General features: G+C 52.3%; 9 protein-coding genes across 9 annotated transcripts; 5 read left to right on the top strand and 4 right to left on the bottom strand.

The window, feature by feature from the left end:
- Positions 1 to 85: 85 nt before the first annotated feature.
- On the bottom strand, positions 86 to 3,936 carry J4E82_001104 (uncharacterized protein; the record flags this gene model as incomplete). The annotated part of the gene is made up of 4 exons (XM_051727421.1): positions 86 to 256; positions 309 to 3,061; positions 3,111 to 3,622; positions 3,698 to 3,936. The coding sequence occupies 4 exons, from the start codon at positions 3,934 to 3,936 to the stop codon at positions 86 to 88; spliced, it is 3,675 nt and encodes a 1,224-aa protein (XP_051592734.1).
- A 273-nt stretch (positions 3,937 to 4,209) lies between these two features.
- On the top strand, positions 4,210 to 5,650 carry J4E82_001103 (uncharacterized protein; the record flags this gene model as incomplete). The annotated part of the gene is made up of 2 exons (XM_051727420.1): positions 4,210 to 4,453; positions 4,518 to 5,650. The coding sequence occupies 2 exons, from the start codon at positions 4,210 to 4,212 to the stop codon at positions 5,648 to 5,650; spliced, it is 1,377 nt and encodes a 458-aa protein (XP_051592733.1).
- Positions 5,651 to 5,994: 344 nt separating this feature from the next.
- Positions 5,995 to 7,613, bottom strand: J4E82_001102 (uncharacterized protein; the record flags this gene model as incomplete). Its single annotated transcript, XM_051727419.1, has 2 exons — positions 5,995 to 7,418; positions 7,463 to 7,613. 2 exons carry the CDS (start codon positions 7,611 to 7,613, stop codon positions 5,995 to 5,997), a joined length of 1,575 nt encoding a protein of 524 aa, XP_051592732.1.
- Positions 7,614 to 7,958: 345 nt separating this feature from the next.
- On the top strand, positions 7,959 to 10,064 carry J4E82_001101 (uncharacterized protein; the record flags this gene model as incomplete). Its single annotated transcript, XM_051727418.1, has 2 exons — positions 7,959 to 9,025; positions 9,089 to 10,064. The coding sequence occupies 2 exons, from the start codon at positions 7,959 to 7,961 to the stop codon at positions 10,062 to 10,064; spliced, it is 2,043 nt and encodes a 680-aa protein (XP_051592731.1).
- Positions 10,065 to 10,134: 70 nt separating this feature from the next.
- Positions 10,135 to 11,236, bottom strand: J4E82_001100 (uncharacterized protein; the record flags this gene model as incomplete). The annotated part of the gene is made up of 3 exons (XM_051727417.1): positions 10,135 to 10,646; positions 10,705 to 10,886; positions 10,947 to 11,236. 3 exons carry the CDS (start codon positions 11,234 to 11,236, stop codon positions 10,135 to 10,137), a joined length of 984 nt encoding a protein of 327 aa, XP_051592730.1.
- Positions 11,237 to 11,704: 468 nt separating this feature from the next.
- On the top strand, positions 11,705 to 13,589 carry J4E82_001099 (uncharacterized protein; the record flags this gene model as incomplete). Its single annotated transcript, XM_051727416.1, has 3 exons — positions 11,705 to 12,013; positions 12,071 to 12,282; positions 12,332 to 13,589. The coding sequence occupies 3 exons, from the start codon at positions 11,705 to 11,707 to the stop codon at positions 13,587 to 13,589; spliced, it is 1,779 nt and encodes a 592-aa protein (XP_051592729.1).
- A 347-nt stretch (positions 13,590 to 13,936) lies between these two features.
- Positions 13,937 to 16,008, bottom strand: J4E82_001098 (uncharacterized protein; the record flags this gene model as incomplete). Its single annotated transcript, XM_051727415.1, has 3 exons — positions 13,937 to 14,085; positions 14,159 to 15,563; positions 15,655 to 16,008. The coding sequence occupies 3 exons, from the start codon at positions 16,006 to 16,008 to the stop codon at positions 13,937 to 13,939; spliced, it is 1,908 nt and encodes a 635-aa protein (XP_051592728.1).
- Positions 16,009 to 16,231: 223 nt separating this feature from the next.
- Positions 16,232 to 16,929, top strand: NAA30 (N-alpha-acetyltransferase 30; the record flags this gene model as incomplete). The annotated part of the gene is made up of 2 exons (XM_051727414.1): positions 16,232 to 16,456; positions 16,513 to 16,929. The coding sequence occupies 2 exons, from the start codon at positions 16,232 to 16,234 to the stop codon at positions 16,927 to 16,929; spliced, it is 642 nt and encodes a 213-aa protein (XP_051592727.1).
- Positions 16,930 to 21,516: 4,587 nt separating this feature from the next.
- J4E82_001096 (uncharacterized protein) lies at positions 21,517 to 22,609 on the top strand (the record flags this gene model as incomplete). The annotated part of the gene is made up of 6 exons (XM_051727413.1): positions 21,517 to 21,566; positions 21,730 to 21,802; positions 21,887 to 21,906; positions 22,032 to 22,094; positions 22,217 to 22,288; positions 22,336 to 22,609. The coding sequence occupies 6 exons, from the start codon at positions 21,517 to 21,519 to the stop codon at positions 22,607 to 22,609; spliced, it is 552 nt and encodes a 183-aa protein (XP_051592726.1).
- Positions 22,610 to 23,411: the final 802 nt, after the last annotated feature.

Genomic DNA, 23,411 nt, shown 5'->3' with positions numbered 1-23,411 from the left:
TTATCCACCCCGATCCAACCGAACCCAGGGTATCATTGTGTTCATACAGTCGTAAAGAATCGAACATGAAACACAAAAACGCAGCTTAAGCGTTTGCTTGAACCACCTTGAAACCTTCCGAAACCATTTTCTGTATCTCTTCATCCTTGTGCTGAAGTTGACCCAATGCGTACGCGACGTCGTTCCACTGCCTTTCATTCTCTGCTCGTGGGAGCCTGGACGCAAGTTTTGCGGATAGCTGTTTGGCGTGTTTGTCCTGATAGTAGTCAGTATCTGAACAAAAGCTTAGGGTGGAAAAGTGAGCATACCTTCTCGATAAATCCTGCCAAGAACTTAACAATCCTCTTCAGTGAATCCTCGCTCAGCGCTGAATCGGCACTAAGTACACTGAACATGTCGATGAACTGGTTGTACACAGCATTGTCCTTGGTTGACAATTCAGTGAAGAACATGCGTGCCATGTCTGCGATCTTCTTGTCGCTGTCTTCAAGGCACTTGGCCATCTCGCCTAGCTGACCCTTGACCTTGACCTGTCCAGCTAGAATCAGGAAAGTGAGAGTCATGAGACATGTCCGCTTGACACTGGGGTCGCCGTCGTTCAGACGGCGGTAGAGGAAGTCGGTGTTCTCATCAATGAGATGATTGAAACAAACGGCCATATCACCAAGTGCCACGACAAGATTGCTACGTACAACTGCATCTTGACTTCGTTCGAGGATGGTAAGAAGCAAAGCAAGGTTAGTCTCACAATACTCTGAGCTGACACACATGAGCTTGGCTAAGCACAGTGCAGCTTGCGCTTGCAGCGTGGGGTGATTGTACGATGTGTTGTTGGCGCAAATGTCTGCTACGAGCGGACCGAAATTCGCGAGTAGTGAGTGTGGGCCATATAGGAGTTCGCGTTCGCGCACATGCGCGATGGCCTCGGTGAAGTCATCCTCATTCGTTCCCGCCATAAGTTCCAGATCATCAGCTTCCTCGGGCGCTGGTGTTGGCTCTTTCGTAGATCCCCTCTTCCTACCCTTCTTGAGTGGTGTGGGTCCTGACGAAGCCATGGATTGCCGAGGTGTCGCTGCTGTCTTCTTGTCCTTTTCAGCCTTGCGGCGCTTAAACTCAAGCTCACAAAGCTCCAAGTGAACAATTTGTTTGATAGCAATATGTCCCACGACGAAGAGCAGTTGGGACAGTGCAAGGGCAGAGTTCTGTTTCTTTGCCTGTGGTTCGTCGATAGCAGGCGCATCGGGCATCTCCTCATCGATTTCCATTGGTTCCGCGGCACTGGAACTCGACGTTGGTCGCGACTGAGCTTTGACATGCCCCCCAAATACTCGCTTTGTGACCTTGCGGATGATCTCGGAGCACAGCACGTCCGGATGTTTCGAAAGGACATAGATGGCACTAATGGCTTGTTCCGCTACGCCATACCATTCCTTACTATCCGACGTCATCTCGGTTATAGCGGCTAACCTGACTAGAACTGCGTGATCGTTTGGAAGCTTAACGGTCTGTATCGGTGTGTCGTGCGCGGCCTGCCTTCCAGGTGGAGGACTCATGCGACGCAGCGCTATGCAGGTGTAGCGTGCTAGGCCTAAGTCTCGTCGACCTAGCTCCCCAAGGCCGATCCGTAGGCATGCTTCCATCTCTTGTTGGATGATGTCCGGAGATGAGAGTGCCAACATGCCAAGAACAATGATCGCTCCACGACGCTGGTTCTTGGAGATGTCCTTCTTCTGGTATCCATATATCTGCCAAAGCTTCTGAATGACCAGTTCGTTGACCAGTCCCTGTTTCTTCATGGTACTGAGAAGTTGCTCGAGAGACGTGAGTTCAGCGGGAGTTGTGCCAAATGTAAGACTGATCATGTTTTTCGAGATATAGTTGGCAACTGCATTGGCATCGAATCCAGGTGGCGCATCGAAGAAAAGGCCTTTGTAGCACTCCAGCAAGTGTGTTTGAACACCCTTTCCTTCGTCACTATTGCCCTTGGTCCAGATAAGGCGCAGCATCCTCCGTATACCGAGCTTAGCATTCGCGATCTTGTAGGCGTCGATAGTCACGAAGAAGTCCATGGCCTCGATGACTTCGCTCTTGTTCTTGGACGACAACAGCTGAGTGACAATCTCAGCGGCATCGTCGATAACTTCAATGAACTTAAGCGCTTCAAGTAAGTACTTGCGAACTGCCTGGAATTTCTCAAGCTCTTGCGCAGTTGCAGCATCCTTCTGCGCCTTCTCAATCGCAGCGGCTCTCTCTTCTTCGGACATCTCGGAAGGATGTTTTGGTCCTTCGTCATCTCCGTTATCAGCTTGGGTTGCGTCTTGTAGCAGAGTCTCGTCTACAGTCTGGTCACCAGGCGCACGCTCTCGAAGCTCTTCCGGAGGTTGTAGGGCGTTGATCTGAGCGTCGACATCGTCCAACCTCCGTGTCCAATCTTTGCTCGATAGTAATCCACCGTCAAAGGTAGTAAACGGGTGAGTTGAAATAAGCTTCGCGAGCAGCTTGACTGCGTTGCGACGTACGTTGCTGCTTTTGTCTTCCAGACTACGCGCGGCAAGTTCCGCGACCTTCTGTCTGCGCTTGGTATACTTCTGATCTAGATCGCAAAGCCTGATATAAACCTGCATAACTCGAGCCCGGCAATAGGGATTGATATCAAGGAACCTGTCCTCGAGTACGTCGAAGAAGATACGGATCTGCGCTTTGTGATTCTCGCTGCGGTCGTCCTGGCTCAGCTTGCTAAGCATAATGATCAGATTTCCACAGACTTCGATAAGGGCACAGCGAAGGGTATATGATTCGCTATCGAGCAAATTCGCGAGCAACGTCATCTGGCGAATGACGAGGTGGGGAGTGAGCTCGGAGATCTTAGTAAGAAATGTCGAGATGGATTTTGGTCCCTTCAGGTCGGTAGAGCTGAACTCTTTGCTACTGATGTCCTTCAAGACATCCTCGGTGAGTTGTGGGTAGTCGAAAGCATCGGCAAGCGTGAAAAGAAATTCAGCCATGGGTTCTGACAGGTGCTCGAAGTACGTCAAGCTCTGGTTGATGGACGTCTGGGCAGCTACCACAAGTGTCAGCATGAGCACCCCCAAGAGGCTTCTCGTACGTACTGTAAGCATGTCCATGAGATTTGACAGCAAAGCACAAAACCCTGAAGCAGTGATTCCGTATCGCATTGTTCTTGACTCTTGCCTCGTTTTCGAGGATGTGGTATACTGGCTTGGTGAAGAGGCCAATGAAGGTGTCCCGCTCTGACGTGGTGACGAATATGCGACCCAGCTTGAGTCTTAGTACTTTGCTCATGCGATCGAGAGCCGTCTCAAGCTGTGCTGAGGCGTCCCAAACGACGTCCTTGCCAGCACCAGACTTGGGCTTTGCAGCCTTACCCCGCCCCCTCGCTGCTGGTGCAGAGGCTGATTTCTCGAGCGCCCTGGTCTCGACGGCGGAGATGGTCCATCTGAGAAGGAAGCCGTACATTTCCAGTAGGTTCTTGTGGTGCGGTATCGCATCTTGGTCTTCGGCTTCGAGGTCTGCGTGGATGATGTCGGCTTGCGTGGACAAGGCGGAGGTTATGAGGTCGAGGATCTTGCTCAGGATGGCGGGTGGTATTTGCGACGAGTGCCTAGATAGCCGGAACAGGTTACTATTGGGCTCCCTCTCATATGTTCTTGTATCTTTTGGATACGCGGGGACGCACTTCAAGAGGAATTGCAGCGTATCAAATACAGAGCTGCGAGTGATCGCATCTGGGCTCTCTGCCACAGCATCGACCACAGGGTTCAGTTCGCTGTTGATCAATCCGGGCGACGACAGCGATTCTGGCTCATCTTCGCAGTCTTGCAGCGCTTGCGGGGCTTCGGGGGTGGGAATCTCAGCAGGGTCGCTGTCGAACAGCTTGACCGCCTCATTGATGTCAAAATCCACCCGGTCGTCCATGATGTTCAGAGTCGCTTGGGGAAATCAAGAATCAGAAACAAGGAGCGACGAAATGAGCGCCGGGGTTGGGTGGGGTTGTTTGCGCGGTGAAAGCGAAGATGCGGCCGCAACCGTCGCACCTGCCCCGAAAGCGCGTGGGTGTTTATCGGCCCGTGCGTTCTGTCATCAGTATGCCCCTTTCGGCTTAGCAAGACAGGGTCCAACGCGTCTGCCGTCCACACCGCGAACAAGATTCGCGCATCGTCCGACACAGCTTCACAAGCCACCACTACAATGGCAAAGGCACGCACATCACTGCGCCATGCAGAGACCATCGACGTTCATGAGGACGACATGAGGGAGGACGAGGCCGAAGTGACCCAGGACGAAAGCATGAACCCGCTCGAAGAAAGTGGGCGCACCATCGACAGCAGCGACGAGGAAGTCGAAGACTCGGTTCAAGAAGACATGGCGCGCTTTGAAGAATCATTCGCCGGTATCAACAAGCGGTTCCGACTTATTAATCGCATTGGAGAGGGTATGTCTCATATTATTGGCTTGCGGCATGCAGGGTAGCGGGCTCGACTAATACTTTCGCACAGGAACCTTCTCAACCGTGTACAAGGCTGAAGACCTCGAGTATACAAAGTACAACAACAACTGGGACATCGACGAGCGAGAGAGAACCAAGTCCATGCCCCTGGCACACAAGAGGCAATCCGCCCGAAAGCCCCACTACGTCGCCATCAAGAAGATCTACGTCACGAGCAGTCCGATACGCATCTTCAACGAACTCGAACTGCTGTATGATCTGAGGGATTCGGACTCAGTATGTCCCCTCATTACCGCCTTCCGCCACCAGGACCAGGTTGTTGCTGTATTGCCCTACTTCCAGCACCGCGACTTCCGCGATTATTACCGCGACATGGACATCTCTCATATGCGCTGCTACTTCAAGAGTCTGTTCACAGCACTAGCGGCGGTACACCAGAAGGGAATCATTCATCGCGATGTCAAACCTACCAACTTTCTCTACAACACGTCGCAGTCCCGTGGAGTTCTTGTCGACTTTGGTCTCGCGGAGCGCGAGGGTACAGACTGGCACCACTGCCCCTGCCATTTAGAGGAGGAAGAGCGCCGGCGTAAGATCACGCACAGTGTCTATGCGCAGACCCAGTCGGCAGGCCACACCACTTCCGCCTACCCAAAGAACGATACGCGGAACAGTCGTCGTGCTAACCGCGCAGGTACCCGAGGCTTCCGTGCGCCTGAAGTGCTGCTCAAGTGTACTCAACAAACCGTCTCCATCGACGTCTGGAGTGTCGGTGTCATTCTGTTGACCATGCTTTCAAAGCGCTTCCCGTTCTTCCACAGTGCAGACGACATTGACGCGCTTCTTGAGATCACGACCATTTTCGGACGAAAAAAGATGCGGGAGACAGCCCTTCTGCATGGTCAGGTTTTCGAGACGAATGTACCCAGCTACAGCGAGGGCGGACATAGTCTGGAGAAGATCATTCTATGGTGTACAGGCCGCACCGGCGATAAAACACAACCGAAGAAGGAGCTGGACGAAGATGAAAAGGAGGCTGTCCAGTTCCTGTACCAATTGTTGGAATGCAATCCTGCAAAGCGCATCACGGCGGCTGAAGCGCTCAAGCACCCCTTTATTACGAAAGCTTACGAGGAGAGCGAAGTGGACGAGGATACAAAAGAAGACTTTGCAGAGGACTGAAGTCATCAATCACGACCATACGATGACGATGTACGAGTAATAGCATAGAAGGCGTACGACGGTATGGGCATACTACAGGAGTTCTTGGCCATTTGTGGAGCGGCGGCTCAATGAGTTATTGCGATACCCTTCCACACTGTCAACGGCATGTGAAAAATATACTTCTGTTCACGAACACTTGTGGCCGGCCGTCAAGCAGAGTTTAGTGTATGATAACGTGCATTACTGTTTCATTCTCGTATCTCATTCCAAAAGTCTTTGGTGGTATTCACCTGCAGAAAATACCGCACCCATAAGGTAGGTCGTCTTCCGTCACATTTGTGATTCTGCCACTTTCTAACCACTTACTCATCCTGAGCACATGTCTGCGTAATTTTACGAATCTTCTCACCGAAAAGGTAAACAAAGATACCCAAAAACATTAATGCTGCAATGATGCCTGCACAAATGTTGAACGCACCCTCGTACCCAGCTTTCTCCACGAAAGCAATAGACCCGAAAGAGATGCCGAAACCAATAAAACCTCTTAGCGAGCAAATGAGAACAAGAGCGGCATCGATGCGTTGAGGATAAGCGTCCATGCAGTAGACAAAGCTTGACACTACGATACCGACGAAGCCAAAGTATTCGGTGTTGAGTGTTACAGCGATACCGGCCCAGCTCCAATCTGCGGGGTTTTGGGCAGTCATGCCGTAGATGATTGTCGAGATCAGTATGGAGACCAGCGGAATGATGAGAGCAAGCATACGGTACTCAGGTTGACTAACGCCGCCGTTCCTCTTACTCATCAACTTGACAACCCAGTCGCTCAGGGCGCCACAGAAGAAGGGTACCGCAACGGCGGTGGCGACCTGTCCCGCGAAAACGTATCCGAGCATGTCAAAATTCCAGAGAAAAGGCGGTTGGACTAGAACACCGGCGAACAACGCTGACATGAGCACGTAGATGCCCAAGGCGGCAGAATTGATCAGGATCAACCAGATAATGTTGGGGAACCAAATGATCTGAAACATCTGCTTCCAGCAGTCGATTGCCTTGGACCAGTGTGCATGGCCTTTCCAGGGGAGCATGTCTTTGACGAAACTACGGGGTGCGTAGTTGACGGTGTCGAGTGGGCGCTTAGTGTTGGTAGTGACTGGAACCAACGTGCCTTCTTCTTCGATGCCTTGCCCGCTCAGGGCCTCTAGGGTGCGCTCGTACTTGGTCTCTGCGACGAAAATGATGCTGAGCACGGCTATGGCCCCACTCAGGCACCCGAAGACGCCGTACCACCACCTCCAGCCTAGATCATTGGCAAGATAAGAACTTGCTACAATTAGCGCTGCGGTACCAAGTGTCTGCAGCGAGCAAAACCAAGCAATGACGTGTCCTCTTTCGTGAAGGTAGAAGATTTCCTGTACGATGATCGGGCATAGTGCCTCAGCCTGCCCAGCAGCGATCGACATGACATCTCTGCCTGCAATATGCGACTCCAAGCTTCCACTGTAGGCGCACCAGAGGCATCCGAATGACAGTACGATGGTTGACATAAGGTAAACAGGTCGACGCCCAACGGCATGAGCTACAGGAATTGCGAGGAGGTTTCCGACACCCATGTAGAATGCCGGCCAAGTTGCGAGGTCGCTGGTTTTTGGGTTTCCACCGTACGAGGCCTGTACAATGGGAAGAATGGCGGTGATGCCACTGGCCATCAGATTTCCGGTAGCCGCGTAGAGGCCGACAATAATCAAAATGATGTACTTCTGCCATTTCGGAAGGTTAAGAGGATCTTCACTAATTAGCTGAGTTGATTTTGCTGGCTCTGTAACTTACCATTAGGATCTCTGCTTGGAGTCGGGATCAGCACAATGCCGTCCTCATCGTACAATCTGATGGTACCGACCACTGGCCTCGCAGCTTTTTTGTGTGCGTCAACTATCTCGATGTGAGCACTCGCTTCATTCTTGGTGTCGTGGAGCGCCATGGTGTGCAGCTGCTGATGCAAAAAAGAGAGACATCTCGAACAATTTGTAGCATCTGAAGGTCCGAAGCGGACGCAGCCAAATGGGCCATGACAGTTCCTTGGTGGCTTGGAACGCGACACGATATCAGTGCTCACCCGGACCTCGCCCGCACTGGGCCGTCCAGTCCAATATGAATGCGAACGGATTGTGGGGGACGCGGGCTAAGCCGAAGAGAGGTGTGCAGTGTGGGGAATTAGCCCGGTCCAGGTAGGGGGAAAAGACATGCGGGGTACGTACTTACTGCGCCGAGGATTTTGAGCCTCATGCTCCTCGGCAAATCAACAACACCACGTACGTCACATACCATGAGCGAAACGGGCATCAAGACGTCGCAGCGCGTGTCGCGCTCGTGTGTCGAGTGTAGTCGTCGGAAAATTCGTTGCGACAAGAAGAGCCCCTGCAACCCCTGCGTGCGCCGCAATGCCGGGAATTCCTGCCGTCGGCCGATCGTGCGCGTCAGGGGACAGCTTACCGTCTACGCCGATTCGGATGCGGGAAGCGCAGAAGACGTCCAACTCGAGGATTTGCTGCGCGAACGAGGCGCTTTGCGGGCACAGATTGCTGAGCTTGAGACTGCCCTTGCATTGTCGAAGCCGTGTGCACACAGCCGTACCAGCGAATCTACTGATTATTCGGCACCGTCGGCATCACTCGAAGACTTGGTCCCGGCCTTTGAGCAATTCGACATCGGTATCACGACCAATGGCCCACGCGAAGGTGGCGAGAAAGATCTTATAGATAGCCTATATGAGCCTGCTGCGGATCCGATCTATCTGTTGCTTCCTAGTAAAGACGCTAGCGTACAGCTCGTTACCTTCTCTCTACACAGACTTGGCTGGCTGCACTGCGCTGTTGATGCCGACGTGTTTTTCGGAGAACACGAAGACTTTTGGCAAGGTACGCAACTGGGGACCGGCATCGAACGCGAACGAAGACCATGGCTGGTCGTCTATCTTGCAGTTCTGGCTGTGGGTATACTCTATTCCGATCCGGAGGAAATCCCCGATGTCACCCAACTTCCCCAACTTGGCATGCCTTTGGCCGATCCCGTCTCTATTGCAGTTCACACGTCACGCCTCTGGTATGAGGCTGCGCTAAAGGAGCTCGAAAGATATGGATTTGCAGGTTCACCGTCGCTCCCCGTGGTTCAGGCTCTTTCAGTACTGACCTTGTGTCATTCTAATTTCGGAGAACATCAGCGAGAGTGGCTGATTACTGGGTTTGCAACCAATATGGCACGGTGTCTTGATATGCACAAGCTTGGCAACGAAGTAAACATTTCCAGGGATCTCTGCCGGAGACCGGAGTGGTCGACCCCTTCTCAGCGAGAGCTAGGGCGTCGGCTATGGTGGGCTTGTGTCATTCGGGACTGGTATGTACCTGCCCTGCAGCTCGCGTACTTGTCAGTATAACCCATGTAACTGAAAATCCATAGGCTCGCAAGTTGGTCACGACCCCCTTCGATCTCACCCGCCAGTTTTTGCTGTTATGTCTCGACCATCAGCAGGCAAGATGATTATATACTGCCTAGAGGTCTCGTGACTGATAGTCCCGCCTCCCACGAATCAAATACCTTGGCTCCCCCTTCTCCGGCGCACTACCACTCGATCATGTGCCGTGTTTCTTACATCATTTATCTGTACATCAAAGCGAACACGCATCAAACGAACTTGAAGTTCATAAAAGCCATAGAAGAGGTTGAGACTGTCCGGCGAGATCTGCCTCTGCACTTATCGCCAAGCTTTCCGGCCAACGAAGATGATAGAATTTGGGAATCGCAGCACCCCTGGATACCTTTCCAGAGGTATCTGATTCATTACGTTCTTGATTTCATAACGCTGACGATAGCGCGTGTGTTAATCCCGAAAGATGCAGAGGACGATCCGATAAACTCCAGGCACCTTGCTCTCCAGTCGGCCAACCGAATCCTGAATTATTACGCAGCACCCGCACCTAGAATGTACAGACTAGTATGGGTTGTGTCTGCTTCGACGGTCGCGTCTGCTATCTATGTCTCGTTGGACATGCTTGCGAATCCCCATGATTACCGAGGCGATGCTAAACTTCGAATCATCAACCTTCTAAGAATGGCATTCCTGGAATTGAAGAAGCACTCAGAGGTTGCCATTCATGCTGCAAAAGGCTCGGCTGTACTCGAAGGTCTTTTGCCTGTACTAGAGAGGCACGACACTGAGCTTCCTGGAGTACCGCGTACCATCCATGAACTACTTCAGCAGCTATCCATGGCCGCCCATAGCACCAGCAATGACTTGTCAAACTCAGCTCCTGCAATGGACGGTTTTGCCCACCATGGAAATTACGAGAACATCGACATGTTCGATGGAATTGGCAACACGCTTCAGGAAACATTCGCTTTTGAAGACTGGGACGAAGTGTTCGCACAGATGTGAGGAGTATGCTATACAAGGCTTTGCGAACCAGTCTCTATCAACGAGATTCATATACTACAATACGCCGATCTCAATATGGCTTCACACCCGCCAACTTGAGCAGCTTTTCAGTCAACTCTGGCTTCTCCAACGGCTCCGTCCGCTCCCACGGGTCGAGTTTGCCATCCACCTTAGCCTTTCCTTGCGAGTGGATGTTAATGTGTGGCCAATGTGTCGTCGCTTCCCACTTCTCAAAGATCTCCTTCTTCTTCTCCAGATCTTCCTTGGATGCCATGGCAGCTGGGGTGTAGCAGGCATATATGATTGTGCGGACATTGTCGGTCTCTGGGTATACAGCGTAGTGCATCTGGCGCGAGTCCCACAAGATCAGATCACCAGGCTCAGCACAAACTTTGACCATTTTGCAGCCATGGTCCTCATACCACTTCACATCCGAATCTTGGAACGGGTAGAAGTCGTAGTGAAGAGCAGCCAAGGGGCCCTTGGTTCGGTCGGGTGGGTGCTCTCTGAAGAACTGGTCGAAGAGCTTGGCGCTACCTTCCATTACAACAAGCCCGCCGTCTTTGGGTCCGGCCTCAGAGACTAAAGATGACATTAGCAGTTTGACTAAGGCGAATCCACGAGAAGAGGTTTGGCATACGATTGATAATGCCCTGTACGCAAGAAAGGCCTTGCCGTTCGGGTGCCTGATCCACGTGCGGCCATGGCTTTGAACCAGCCATCTTCGACGCATTCGGCAATGTCAGATTGATAGTGTCGTATGACACAATAAGCTCGTTCGTATTCCAGATTTTCTCAAAGGCTTCCAAAACACCAGGTTCCCTTTCCACAAGAGTATCAGCTACCATCATTGACGCGTCTTTAGTGATCGAAAGTACTCACTGTCTAGCCTCCCAGACATATTTTTCATGTGCAGCACAGTAGTTTAGGTACATTCCATTCTTGAAACTTTGGGGAAGATTTTCCTTGGTCCATGTCTCTGGGTTCTTGATATCGAAGTCGTTGGGGAAGGTGCCAAGCCAGTCCATCATCTTGTTGCGGTACTTTAGAGCTCGCTCTTTGGGCACTACGCCCTTGAGGACTACATAGCCCTTCTCGTAGAATTCATCTCGCCAGTCGCCATACTTTTGCTGGGCGCTCATACTCTCGTTCTCGTCAAGAAAAGGTGCCATGGTTGCAATGCAATGTGATGCTGAGTGTGAAGTAAATTTGTGAATATGAACTCAATGGTCATTAACGGTCACTTATTGATATACTTCGCATCACTACACAATTACCCGGAGGCATGATCCCGGCTCGCCCGTCCACGGCCGCTTGCTGTGGGGAGAGACAAGCTTCTGTGTGGGGTAGACCCTGCGGCTCCATACATCACGGTCGAGAACGGGCGAGATTTAGCGCCCATTTGCATCTCGAAACTCCCCACATGCCGACACTAAACCTCCAAGACTGTTACAAGAATCAAACAAACGGTTTATCGGCAAGAGATGTCGCGGCCGAGAACGGTCGGGCGGTACTCACGCGGTGACAACTGGGTCCCAGGCCGAAGTCGCGGTCTTTCAAAACCAAGATGAATCCTCCTTATGATGTCGCCGCACATCGCTCTCAAAAAGCTACTCTCTTGTTTTCATCGTTCTTCAATCATGCCTCTCTCCTTCCAAGTTGCCAATCTTGCGGTTAAACCACCCAAGGTGGGTGAGAATGGATACCAAGGATTTAACCCGCGCAAAGAGACACTTCCAAAAGGATACCAAAGTCGAGATGGGGCACGCGCGCTCTCTGAAGATGTGATCGCTGAACACGACGTGGCCGTCAAAGTCAGAGATGGCTGCACTCTATACTGCGATATCTACCGACCAGTCAGTAGTGACAAGAGTGATGTCAAGGTGCCTGCGATCGTGGCCTGGAGTCCGTTCGGCAAGAAACACACGGGCATTGACATGATGTCAAAGGTATGTGTTTCACATGAAAAGTGAATTTGAGCAAGAGCCGTAACTAATGCCACCCAGGTAAAATGGGGTTGCGGCGTGCCAAAAGGTTGTCTCAGTGGTCTTGAGCGATTTGAAGGACCAGATCCGGCGGAATACTGTCCTCGTGGTTATGCAGTCGTTAATGTGGACGCAAGAGGTGCAGGCGACTCAGACGGAGACATTGTTATCATGGGAAAGCAAGAAGGCGAGGATGGGCACGATGTGATCGAAGAACTGGCAAAAATGGACTGGTGAGTATCGCGTTAGTCTCCAGCACGACACAAAACTGACCATTGACAGGTGTAACGGTTCGATCGGACTTGCTGGTAACTCACATCTCGGTATCGTACAATGGTTCATCGCGGCGACACAACCTCCATCACTCAAAGCCATAGCGCCCTGGGAAGCTTGTGGTGACCTTTACCGAGAGCAATTTGTACGCGGAGGAGCGTGGGACAACGGACTATTCGACTTCATCACTGAACACGTTATCCGTGGGAAGAACGGTCTCGAAGATTTCAAGGAGATGTACCGGCGGTCATCAACCATGAACCCTTACTGGGCAGATAAGAGGGCAGACATCGCAAGCATAAAGATACCCACGTACATTGTCGCATCGTACTCGAGTTTTGTCCACACGATGGGCTCAATACGCGGCTGGATGCAAGTGGACACCAAGGATAAGTGGCTACGCTGGGACCCTTACCAAGAATGGTACGATCTCTGGGCAGTTCAGGAATCCATTGACGAGCTCGCTTCCTTCTTCGACCGCTATCTCAAGGGCGAAAAGAACGATTGGGAGAGTACACCACGCGTGCGCATGTCGTCGCTTAACTACGGCGACAAAGAAGCCATCTACCCCATTGTCGAAGAAGACTTTCCCATACCGCGAACGGAGTACCGTACCCTCTACCTCAGTGACAACAATACCCTTCAAAGCAGCGCACCGACAAACACCAGCACGCTCTCCTACGATTCCGAAAGCGGCACCTCGCCCATCTCCCACGCGGCATTCACCCTCAAGTTCGACAAACCAACTCGCCTAATGGGCCTCCCCAAAGCCGTGCTGTACATGTCGTGTCCAGACTTCAACGACATGATTGTCTACGTCTTGATCCGCAAACTAGATAAGCAAGGCAAGCCCATGATCGCCATCAACATCCCTTGGTCCGCTGCTCCCTACAACAGCGCTGCCGACATCCCAGAATCAGACTACAGCAACCTAATGATTTATTACGGACCCACTGGAATCCTCCGTGCCTCGCACCGCAAGACCGATCCTTCGAGGTCTATTCATCCGCAGTATCCCTTCCACACTCACGACGAAGTGCAAAAGATTACTCCAGGAGAGGTGGTGAAGCTGGAGATTGGACTGTGGGCCATGGGCGTAGATTTTGAGGCTGGAGAGAGTATCAGTGTGCAGGTTAGTGGCGAGTATCCGCTTGTACAAGAGTTTGGGCCGAGGAAGAAGGTAGAGTTGGAGGAGAGGAATAAAGGGGTGCACTTGGTGCATGTTGGCGGGGAGCATGCAAGTCATGTTGTGCTGCCTTTTGTTTGAAGGTAAAGACGAATATGAAGACACATCCACTTTACCGCATACGAGGTTTTATGAAGTTACTGCCTGCCACCTACGTAGCTGCGCCAACGCTTCAAAGCTCATGGCATCTGCAAGATATGCCGGAAAATCCACGACAGTGGAGCTCATTGTATATGGCCAGGCTAAAGAGTGGCTTCAAAACAAGTGTTAGTCTATGGTATCATTCCAAGCTCAATCAATCCCACCACCATCCCGTAAGTGTCACAACCACGCTAGTCATCCTCATCCTCGTGGTCATGATCCGATGTCCAGACGTAATAGCCGTAATACCACCTTATGGTCTCAAGCGCATCCACTACCTAAGAACCTCACGCTTCCTCCTCATAGATCTTGACCTTTTCGGCATACTCCCTAATATTAGAGTGAATAGTCTCGTTGATCAATTCACCTCTTCCACCAGCAACCTGCAAAATCAAATCGTTCAACGACATCCTCCCAAGAATATCAACGTGATCCGCTAGTTTCACAAGTCTCGTCAGCAAAAACCCTACAACAACAACAAAAAACATGAGAAAGAGGAGACAACATACCAGTATTCGGACCGCCCCTAGGGCTAAATCGATCAGGTTCATGTTTCATTTCAAACGTTGTGACCTTGACGCCGGCTGGGTTGTATCTCTTCATCTTCCATCCTTTCGTGCACATGTAACCTGAACTAAGGAGGTTGACTGTTCCATCTCCCTCACCCATGACGACGCCGTGGTCAACATTATCCTGAGTGTACATGGTATCGAGCGTTACATTCAAACCCGACAAAGGATCGTCATCACTGCGGTAGTAGTATCCACGCTCCGTATCTTTACCGATACCATAAAAGCAATAGATCTTGAAGTTGGGAGCGAGCGGCAGTCGCGTCTCGAGAGGGTTCACCCATTTAGCGGGGATAAATTGGTTGTCCTCAACCTGCTTGGTTGTATGCGCTACACCATGGGAGTAAGATGTCTGAATCATCTTCTTGAACCAGGGTTCTGTGTTGCGGAAGAGAAAAGGCAGACTTTCGTCGACGGTAATATTCTTTTGCGTCATGGTAGAATTGGCGTTGCGGAAACGAATGAAGGGGCCAAAGGTGACGTTCTGGGCAGGTAGGTCGTCGGGCGCACCATTCTCGTCGCCCCAAACGGCGTTTCCACCAAGCGGCAGCATGGAAGACAAGCCGGGCATTGCGCGGAAGATCTCGGCGCGTTCGTAGCGGGAAAGGAAACGTTCGAGACCGTAGACCGCAAAGGCGTTTAGTTGGGCAGTGTCCTTCATCTCGCCGGAGAGGACGGCGGGCATGTCTTTCAATGCGCCGAGCATACATCCGCTGATGTTGATCCAGCTATCGATGTATTCATCCACCCAACCCGACCCACCATTTCCGTATCCCTTTGCTTCCACCCAATGTAGGAAGTAGTATAGTACTTGAGAGCCCATGGAGTGCGAGAGGAGGACGACCTTCCTGTCCGATACGCGCACTGCAACTTCGATGTGGGACTTAAGACGGGTAAAGTACTGATCACGGATCTCGTAGTTCATGTATGACATGCGCCAATCGTAAGCCGCCGTGAAGGCGTTCCCGGGATCGTAGCCTATTGTAGCGAGGTTCTCGAGGATCTTATTCCATATCCAGTAGCCCGTTATGAAGAAGTCAGCTGCGTCGAACCCCTGGGCTGCTCGTAGCTTTACGCCTGGGGGATCAAGACCAGTGTCTTTGTCGAGCATAATATGCCGTTTCCACTGGACCTTGTCCAAAACGAGTGCGCGCATCATTGTCCACGAACCCCATAGCCTCTTGCGAAAGTATTGTCTTGAGCCTTCTTCAGTACCCCAAGATTCAAGACCTGTCGAGATGACGCCAGGAATCATTATAACGGGATGTTTCGCTTTTATGCCTTGTTTCTGCGCATGTAGGCCGACGGCGAAGGAATCGTAGTTTACGGCGTCTCGTTCTGTTTTCTACTGAGTTGGGGCAGTCAGCCTCGATTCCTGACAACTCGTAGTTGCTGTAGTGCAGTCGATTCTTGGAAGAAGCGGAAATATCGCGCACCTGCAACTGCTGCGCACTCTTCACAAAGTTGTCCGGTAGCGCTTCCATGATACTCTCGAGGTTGACACCCTCCAGACTGCTTAGATCAATCATGTCGTTACTGCTGGCAAAGAAGCCGGCCAGCAACAGCCCAAACAGGCCTCCAAGTCCAAACACCCATACATTTCTTCTCTTCTTGTGCTGGCCCTTCTTCTTCAGCGTCTGGAGCTGCTCGGCGGTGATCAGGCGTAGGTTCGCAGGTCGTTTACCGTCCGGTCCGGGCGAGGGCTCGCGGGACAGGTCGGGTGTCGAGATCTCGCTATCGTCGCCGGCGCCAGCGCTGCCACCGCCGAAGCGGCGTCTTAGAAAAGACATGTACACAAAGTTGTAACGTCTAGGCGGGGTTATTCGAGGAAACGTGGGCGCCTGCCACGAGGGATTTTGTCTATCTTTCCCAAAGACCGAGACCTCCGACATGTGACGGAATGATCGGCACAAGGATGCAGGAGAAGCACGTTCCTGATGCTGCCAAGCCGGAGAGCCTCCCGCTATTGAAGCCCCTCCACTTGCCGCGCATCACTCTCATGTCCTACGCGCCATGGCCGACAATGAAGATGGCGACGTCACAAGCAATGCGCCGGCAAAGAGAACCGACGCCAAAGAGCTGAGCGAGTCAGACCTCCAATACGTCCAATACGAGCCCTCGAAAGAAGAGCAATACCTCCCCGCCATCCGCCAACTAATCTCCAAAGACCTTTCCGAACCTTACAGTATCTATGTATACCGGTATTTCTTGTACCAATGGGGTGACCTGTGCTATATGGTACCAGTCCCTTCTTCACCCCTCTATCTTTCAGATAAACTGACTCCTACCCACAGGCCCTCTCCCCCACTAACACTTTAATCGGCGTAATCACATGCAAACTCGAACCGCACCGCAGCGGCACCTACCGCGGCTACATCGCCATGCTCGCAACCCAAGAAGAATACCGCGGCCGAGGCATAGCCACGCAACTTGTCCGACTGGCCATTGATGCTATGACCGCGCGCGACGCCGACGAGATAGTACTAGAGACCGAGGTGTCGAATACTGCGAGCTTGAAACTGTACGAAAGATTGGGGTTTATCAGGAGCAAACGGTTGCATAGATACTATCTGAATGGCAACGCGGCGTTTAGGTTGATACTCTACTTGAAGGAGGGGACTGCTCTCAAGAGACCCGAACATGCTGGGCATGGCGAGATGGGTGGCATGTCGGATATGAGGAGGATGGACGATGCAGAGCTTTACTCTTGAAAGAAGAGACAAAGACATACAAGAAAACCCTCTCTGTTTTTCTTTTGGTGGCTCACAAGCCGCTACTTTCGAGACCAACAAACCAAGGTTTTTGAAGGGTATGCTTCAATTCATACTACAGTCTATGCTGATTCGTTCGTGCGCCAGACGCCCATTAATGCTGCTGAACCGACTTTTTGACAAGTGCCACTAACCAGAATACGCCATGAAAATGCGCAAACACGTTTCGATCATCTTCGTTTACATTCCTCGATTCTCCCAACTCTTTACGGCCCGACGTTGAACTTGAGCCTGACACCCATACTAGCCAGCTCAATGTCAAGGAATTTGAGCACACCAGGTACTGCAACCACAGCAACGTCTTCGCCACCAGAGTATCGCAGGCCTTGTGCGTCCATCCACAGATCGGCTTTGCTGCTGGTGTTGTCGGCCAATACGGCGCACCTTCTGCAACGGATGGTAATGTCCTTGCCACTTCTATCCTTCTTGCGACCGTACTCGCTGACGGTTGGTGTTGTGCTGAGGAAAGAGCCGCAGGTACGGCAGATGGCTGCTTTGGTGTAATCGGAGCAGTTCATCAAGCGGTCCTGGAGAAGGAAGGCTGTGCCGTGAGCAAGTAGAGAATCACGTTCCATTTCTCCGACACGGATACCACCTCCCTTGCTTCTTCCCTTGATAGGCTGCCCTGTCGTGGACACCACAGGACCCGTGGTTCTGGCTTGGAACTTATCATTGACCACTGCGTAATTGTAAGTAAAAGTTTAGATTGTTATTAGAAGAATGACTTACTGTGTCGTAGACGCTGGTAGTAGACGACACCGATATAGATATCTGCGTGCAATTCTTGTCCAGTGATACCCGAGTACATAGGCTCGTTGCCGTAGTAGTTGTAACCAGCCTTGGATAGCTGGTGACCGAAATAGTCGACAGCAGTATTTTGCTCGTCAAAGCGGAAGGGCGTTGAATCCTGGGCCATACCGTGGAGTGCTCCAGACTTTCCAGCTAGCGACTCGACGAACATACCAATTGTCATTCGCGAGGGGAAAGCGTGAGGGTTGATGATAACATCAGGCTGCATACCGCTTTCCGAGAATGGCATGTCTGGAGTGGGGAACTTCTGACTGACGACACCCTTCTGTCCATGTCTGGAAGAGAACTTGTCACCTACGACAGGAGAACGAGGAATGCGAAGCTTGATGCTGAGCTTCTGGCATGGTTGTGCTCCATCCTCAGCGCCGATGATACGGACTTCTTCGACAAAAGCGAGTTCATCGTCCTTGTATTTGAAGAACTGTGTCTGGCCGTCGCGGTTGATGTAATCGCCGGTAGCTGGGTCGTACGAAACAGTGTGCCATGCAGCAATGACGTCGCCAGATCGCAGCATAGTCCCAATACGAGGAAGACCGTCTTCATCGAGAGTCTCCTTGGCCGCGGCTTTCACCAAGCCTTCGGGAGCAAAGCCAAACAGCTTGGTAACTGTCCTGCTTGATCGATTCCTTCGGCTGCCTTCTTCGAGGTCACAAATCTTCGTCTTGTAAACAGTGCCGTGGCCGAAACCGCGCTCGTGTGATGACTTGTTCAAGATCATAGCGTCGTCCATGTCGTATCCGGTGTAGGAGATGACAGCCACAACTGCATTCATTCCGTTCGGGAAGTTGTCCATGCCGTACTCGTTGTGCAATGGAGGCCGAGCGATGGGAGTTTGACCAGTCTGTAAGCGGTAGGTCTTGTTGTCGGTTCGGTAGGCCATAGCAGTTCCTGGTGTACCCATCGATTGTTTACCCATCTGACACTGAAAGCGTGGAGGTAAAATGTCAGCGTATGTCTCACATGCACTTCGAACGATTACAACTTACCTGGTACATGTTACGTGGAGATTGATTGAAGTCCGAGAAGGGTGTTTGGTTGGCGATGATACTGAAGATGTTCGTGGGCTCGATCTCCACGTGCGTTGAATCACCGGATACGATCTCGGCGTCCGTGCATGCAATCGACATGTATGGTTGCTCGAATGGTCCTACGTAGTCTGTCTTGCTGAGAGGCAAGTACTTGACAGGTCGGTACATTCGCGAGCTTTGCGAGAACATGTAGACACCTGGGTACTGGCCACCGTTGGATCCGGGGATGTAACCAATTTCCATCTCCAATGGTACATTGTGTGAGCCTTCAACCTTCCAGTAACGAAGCGTGTCCGCGATGACCTTGGCTTGCTTTGGCGAGCAGAAACCTAGGACACGACCGTCTAATTGAACAACCACACTAGCTTCCAGGGAGGCAGACGACTTACTCGATACGCCCAGTTGCGCAACGAGATTGGGAATTGCTGAGACATCGAGGTTGGAAGTCGCAATCTTGCATTTGTGGGCAAAATGGTTGAGAAGTCCACAAGGACTACCGTCAGGGGTGTGGACAGGACACATGAAGCCCCATGACTCCGGCAGCAATTTACGAACCGTGGTTGTCTTAAGCTGGGCGAAGAAAGCACCTCGATGCACCATTCGGAAATGGGAGATGAAACGTGGAAAGTTCAATTTCTCAGCAACCACAACATATCCGGATGTTTGTTGCAAATCGAGACCAGTCGGACTGATCAAATTGCCTGTACTGAGGAAGTACTCCATAGCTTGACCAAGGTTCATTTGTGTTCTTCGGAGGATCCTCGAGTTCCAATCCTTGGTGAAATCTTGAGATGTAAAGGGCTTGTACTCCGTCTTCCTTCCCCACTCCCTCAGGACTAGCTGAAAGCTGTTGAGCCACTCCTCCAGCTTCTCCTTCAGAATCATGCCGTAGAGTTGGCCGCCTAGCAGAATCTCCTGGTTCTGGACGGCATCCGGGTTGTCGACAGCGCAGTCGCCTTCGACCAAAGCATAAAGCTTCCTGGCCATGAACAGCAGCATTCTGAACTTGTCCGCGTCCTGACTCGGTGTGACATTTACGCAGCCTAGATGAGGTAGAACGATCTTGCGGAGGAATTCTGTACCGGCCTCCTCGTCGGTGACGTCGGCTGGCAGACCAAGTACGACCTTGAACTTCCCACCAAGATACGCGCGAGTCTTCGCCTTGGTGTGCAGCCCGTAGACCTTGTATGTTCGGAGTAGCAGTTCCACGCGATCGGTAACGAATTGCTTCTCTTCCAGACCTTCTGAGCCGGCGGCGCCAACCAGACCCTCGAAAATCTCGCGGTCGTTGGTTTCGACCAAGGCCTTCATCACCATGACGATGGGGACCAGGTATTCGGACTTGCGCCAGGAAAAACGGAAGTTGACATTGCCGTCGCTGAGGTAGTGCAGGGCGTTGGTTTGCGAGGTCTGGTCGGGTCGCATCGATCTGAGCTGGATACCGAACTGGGTGTAACCGGGGCCACGGTTGGTAAAGGCGCCACGCTTGATGGCCATGGGGTAGTTGCGACGATTGACCTGGAGGAGACGGATAATCTTCTCGATGCCGTTGACGATGAAGTAGCCGCCAAGCTCGTCAGACTCTTCTTTCGCCTTGACTAGTGCCGCTGGCGACATGCCCTCAAGCTGGCAGCGGTTCGATCTCAGCATGACGGGTACGCCGCCGAGATCCACGACGTCCTCCTGCCAATCTCCGTTGTTGACCCGCCACTCAAGTCGCGCACGCATCTTGCCGCGGTACGAAGCATGTCGTTCTCGGGCTTCGGCAGGATAGATATTTCGGTTCTTGAGCGCGACCTTGTTGGAAGGCGGCAGGACTGGCTTGTCGAGGAAGACATCGGAGATGCGCAGAGAGAGGCGGTTTCTCTGGCCAACGTCTTCGGGCGCGGCGTATGGGTCGCCATCGAGGAAGATCTTGGTGCCAATGTCTCGTATGCCCTGAGCTAGCTGGCCGCCGGGAGTGAAGATGGTGTTGAACGAGTTGATGTGGGGGTCCACGGCGGCAGCGAGCGTGGGATATGCTGTCTTGTCTTTGGGGGGGTTGCGGAACAAGTCGTGCCGCCTGAGCGTGTCAAACTGGATTACCTATTAGATATGGGGTTGGTCAATGTCGAAAAAAGTAGTCGCTTGCCTTGGTCGACCATTCCTGCGGGCTGTCGGCCCTTGCGGCAGGCGCCATGGTTTGTGCAGGTGGCTCTTTGTCGCTGTAGGCCGGAAAACAAGAGACGCAACTCGCAGCAGTATGCGCAGAATATATTATCCCAGAGTATTGGGGCGGTCGCGTTTGGCAAGCTGCAGCGCGATTGTGAAGTTGCGACGCCAATCTCGAACTTTTTTACTAGACTAGTCCGATAGGCCACCCCTGCCTAGCGCGCTGGCCAAAGTCACACGCCGCGGCGGCTCCATCACTGTGCTGCAGCGTGAACCACTCCGGGCTTTCGTTAGGGCGGCACAGCTCTGCTTCTCTACTTCCTCACAGCATTGCCTGCGCTCTTTGCATCCGCTTTCTACTTTGGAAACTAACTTCATTTGCCCGTTGCTGCTGCTAAGACTACGGCGATCACGCCTATTACATGCCCCGCAGCAAGGATCAAGGTTCCCAGACTTCCCTCCATCGCCCGTACATCACCACTCCTCCCGACCAGATCACGACAACAGCACCGAGTCAGAAATCGCCCTGACAACCGCCATGGCGAACCTCTTCCGTCGCATCTACGACTGGCTGCTCCGCCTGTTCTGGTATGCCTACCTGTCCTTTTCTTACCATGTCAAATGCCATCGCTCTGATGCCTGCCTGATGCGCTATTTGATACTCTGCCAACTGCTCAGCTTGCGCCCACGAAAAAGCAAGATCACGGGCGACGATAACATGGCCTGGCTGATGACCGCTGACACCGTACAGGGCGACTGAGATGGACATCACCATGATCGGGTTGCAAAACGCTGGCAAGACTTCGCTGTTGAGAGTTCTGGCGGTGAGTCTCTTCCTGATGCGGAAACAACCTCCTGTATCGACATCATCAGTCTCGATGCATGCAAGCTGACCCATTCGTGTATAGGGAGGAGAGTTTACTGTCGAGTAGGTCTACATCCGTCCCGAGTTGCGCGAGCCGGCGGCGACGTTGTTTCATCCGTGTCCCGAAGCTACTGCTTTGCGCAACCATGAACGCCATCGTAGCTGGGCCAAGCGCTGACTGGTCCTAGCTCCATCCCGACTGTTGGCTTCAATATGAAGCGCGTCCAGAAAGGTCATGTAACCTTGAAGTGGTGAGTGCTTCCCATGTTCTCCTTGGTCACGCATGTCCGGCTCTTGCAGCGCCAAGCCCAGCCTTGCGGGGTGCAGGACGGTCTACTAGTCCGGAGGCGCATCTGCTGACCAGCGGCAACAGTTGGGATCTCGGAGGCCAACCTAGGTTCCGTTCCATGTGGGAGCGGTACTGCCGCGGTGTGAATGCCATTGTGTACGTCTCTTCTGCATGTGATAGCATCCTGTCGCTCATTGCCATAGGTTCATCGTCGACTCTGCTGATAAGGAGGCTCTGCCAGTTGCTGGCGAAGAGCTAAAACTCCTGTTGGAGAAGCCGGCTCTAGAAGGCATTCCTCTTCTGGTCTTGGGCAACAAGTCCGACTTGCCCAACAAGCTCTCTGTGGATGAGCTGATCGAAGCGCTCGACCTCAAGTCAGTGTCGCACCGAGAGGTGAGCTGCTACGGCATCAGCGCAAAGGAGGAGACCAACCTCGATGCTGTTCTCCAGTGGTTGATCGCCCGAGCCAGCAAGTGAGGTATTGTGTTGTTCGTATTCGACCGACGTAACGTGACCGCGTCGGTCAGGTGCCGTTCACGACGCATTCGACTGGGTTTGGTGTTTTCGCAACTTCACGATGTTGACGTGCCTACGTTCTCACGAATTACGGTCGTCAGCTTTACATGACATCTTTAATGATTCTTACGACTTGATGGAAGAAAAGACGGGCAGATCGCTCTGCAGGCTAGCGATGGCCATTCCAGTTCCCCAGCTCGACACGTTTACTTCTTTTCATATCATTATGACGGCGACTGCTCCTTCCTCATCATGTATCATCCTCTTTGTTCCATATTCCAGCGAACATGTAGCGGCTAAGAAAAGACGGGAAGAGTTTGGTCCATGTATGAATGACATGTACGGCTGCGCATGCTTCGTCCCTTTTTCCGCTCCATAAGGAGTGATCTGAGTTTGCAGCGATATAATGGTATATTCGTCTCTGTCGTGTGTCGACCGTGGACTAGTGCTGTCCTGACCCTCGTGACCTTGGTATGCCATGTGCGCAGAGGCGCGACAATCGGCCTCGTAATGACAAGCTGTCCGGATACGTGTTCGTCGAGGAATACAGTGCAATTGCGTGCGCAGGCGCTCGTCGCGGCTCTTTCCTCAAGCAGGCCTCCTCACGTTCTTCCATTCATATTCCCCTGCTGCACATGGCTCAATGCCTCCGGTACTTTGTAGCGCCGCGCAAGCAGCAACTGGCGCCAAATATTGCAACAAAAACGAACAACTCCACCAGGCAGGGAGGGGAAAAGAGGAGAGGATTAATGCATAAGAGGAA

This window comes from Alternaria postmessia, assembly GCF_024291825.1.
Source record: "Alternaria postmessia strain BMP 2775 chromosome Unknown scaffold_4, whole genome shotgun sequence".
NCBI lineage: Eukaryota > Fungi > Ascomycota > Dothideomycetes > Pleosporales > Pleosporaceae > Alternaria > Alternaria postmessia.
The sequence above is the reverse complement of the archived record's forward strand: the minus strand, read 5'-3'. Positions and strand labels throughout refer to the sequence as shown.